The following is a 2674-nucleotide window of genomic DNA, read 5'->3' as shown; positions in this document are numbered from 1 at the left end:
TAACCCCTAACCACCCTAACCTTAACCTAAACCCTAACCCTACCCTAACCCTAACCTAAACCCTAACCCTAACCCTAACCTAACCCTTAACCCTAACCTAACCTAACCCTAACCCTAACCCTAACCCCGCGGTTCCGCTCCGGACTTCGTCGCCCACGTTCCCCATCGCGGCGGCAACCTTCCCCGGTGTCCCCAGCGGTCCCTCCGGCGTCCCGCGACGACAGCGGCATGCTTAGCGGCCTCCCACAGCCTCGGAGCGGTCGTCGCCGATCGATTGGAGTCACCCCACAGTCCCCGTTGCCGCGCCAACGGTCCCCCGGTCAACAGCGGCGTGCCCAGCGATGCCCCTGACCCCCACGGTCCCTCCCGTTGCGGTAGCGGTCCCGTTCCACGGCTCGTTCGATGCCGCGGTCGGTGACGAAGTTCCGCGGACGGCCATACGGTCCCACGAGCTGAGCTCCGGCAGCGGTCTCGTTCAACGGCGGCGTGCTCAGCGGTGCCCCATGGTCCCCCTCGCTGCGGTGGCGGTCCCGTTGCACGGCCTGTCGCTCGATACAGCGGTCGGAGTCGGAGTTCCGCAGACGGCCATCATAGCTCCCAACGGTCCCATGAGCTCCGGCAGTGGTCTCCTTCAGCGGCGGCATGCTTAGCGGTACACTCCCATGGCCCTCCACGTTCCACGGCTTGATCGGCGGCGTGTCCAGCGGTGTCCTATGCCCATGGTCTGTCGCCGGAGTTCAATACGGTCGGAGTTCCGCACACGGCTACAGCTCCACCCTCTCCGGTACTCCCCGGGCTTTGCGGTCCGTTGCCGTGGGGATCGGAGTTACGCGGGCGACCACGTTGCGATACGGGGACGAACGGTTGACCTTCCGGGGAAGATAGCGGGATAGTCTCCGAGTTTCGGGGGTGACCATCTTGGATCGTTCAAGTGCGCGACGACGACGAGGTGTATGGCATGGCGACTCCGATATTGACCGAGTGACATTCCGGAGGTTGGCATTCAATGGTGGTTGACCTTGAGACGTAAAGTTGTTCCCGGGCTTTGAGACTGCGCTGTGCCCTGTACAACCTCTGGATGGCCGCAGTGCTCACGCCAAGCATCGGAGAGGTATGGAATCGATGTCGAGACCCTTAGTACAATGTCCAAGTGGCGCTCGGCGAACCCTTCCCGACAGTGAGTCACTTCGATAGCTTTGGTTGAGGTCGAATCAATCGGGTTACGGGCTCCTATGGATTTGAGGATCACCACGGAATAGCTGTGGTCCTCAGGAGATAGCGTTTGGAGAACTGTCCTGTGCGGTTTGTCAGTTCGATAGCTTCAAGGAGGTCGAAATCCAGCGACAGTGTCAGTGGAGGATGCGCTACCAAGTCTACGTACTCTGGAGAGCTAGGAGGTAACGGTGGGATTCGAATCGGGTTGTCCCGAGCGTGGCTCTGTGGAAGACGACCTACTTCCTCGGCTAGGTTCCGTAGCAGATGAGGTGGGATTCAACGGTTGAACGCGATCTACGCTTCTTGGTAGTCGAGAGGATTCTGTCGACGACACTGAAGAGGACCCAGAGAACGCAATCTCACGGCACACAGCTCTTGATAGTTATAGTGAAGACGACCTCAACCGGGTATCAAAAATCAGTCGAGATACTGAAAGGCAAGATCCAGCAGTTTGCGTTTTGTGACGCCAATGCTGTCGGAGATACGCCGTGATGGTTGTCGTACGTAGAGTGAAGCTGCTATGGTCAACGCTTAGCCTTCTACTCTTGATGGTGCCCTTATACCAGATGCGAAGATCTACCTTCTACAGTATCAGGTTCCCTCTGAATAGGACAACCTCCCTCGATTGGTAACATGTAGGTCCCGTATCAGAAAAGCAAGATCCAACGGTTTTAAGCCACCAGGAAAGGTTTGCGCTTTGTGACACCAATGATACCAGCTTGTCGATGAGAGGATCTACCTTATAGCGTACGGGATCATGTTCCCTCTTCGCTTCGTTACCCGTATGACCTACCTGTAGGTCCCGCGTCATAGAGCAGTAAGACATTGGACCCAACGGTTTAAGCCTGCAGCATGTTGTATGCCGCCGATATCAGCTTGAAGAACGCCAAGATCAAACCCCTACCTCACGGTGTATAGTGTTGCCTCTTCGCTTCTTGATGGTCAAGACTAAAGTTGCCCATAAGGATGACCTACCTGTAGGGTCAGAAATCGGTACAGCACTGGATCCGACGGTTCCAAGCCAGTAGGAAAGGTTTCTGCTGTATGTCGCCAATGTCAACTTGTTGAAGAACGCGAAAATCTCATAGCGTATAGTGTCATGTCCCTCTATACTGGATAGTCAAGACTGGAGTTACCCGCAAGACCTCTCCTGGACAAGGTTCCATGTCAGGAATCAGTCCAGTTGGCACACTGAAAGGCAGGTTCCGTATCAGACAGTCCAAGATGATACTGAAGGGCAGGTTCCGTGTCAGAAATCACAGGTTCCAACAGGTAACAAAAGTTTACGTTTTGTGACGACAATGATATTAGCTACGGGATCTACCTTACAGCGTACAGTGCTATGTCCTCTTGATAGCTATAGTGAAGCGAGTCATCTCCCAAGTCGGGAGCTACAAAATCCCAAGATTTGAAAAGTGTGTCCAGTTACGCAACCGCAAGGTCTAATATGGTAATTTTG

General features: G+C 55.0%; 1 protein-coding gene across 1 annotated transcript; it reads right to left on the bottom strand.

Annotated features, from left to right (window-relative positions):
• Positions 1–320: 320 nt before the first annotated feature.
• Positions 321–917, bottom strand: GL218_08927 (uncharacterized protein; the record flags this gene model as incomplete). Its single annotated transcript, XM_033585742.1, has 2 exons — positions 321–711; positions 769–917. The coding sequence occupies 2 exons, from the start codon at positions 915–917 to the stop codon at positions 321–323; spliced, it is 540 nt and encodes a 179-aa protein (XP_033440244.1).
• Between the last annotated feature and the right edge of the window lie 1757 nt (positions 918–2674).

This window comes from Daldinia childiae (genome assembly GCF_008694065.1).
Source record: "Daldinia childiae strain JS-1345 chromosome Unknown Scaffold14, whole genome shotgun sequence".
NCBI lineage: Eukaryota > Fungi > Ascomycota > Sordariomycetes > Xylariales > Hypoxylaceae > Daldinia > Daldinia childiae.
Note: the sequence above shows the minus strand (reverse complement) of the source record. Positions and strands in the feature narration are given on the sequence as shown.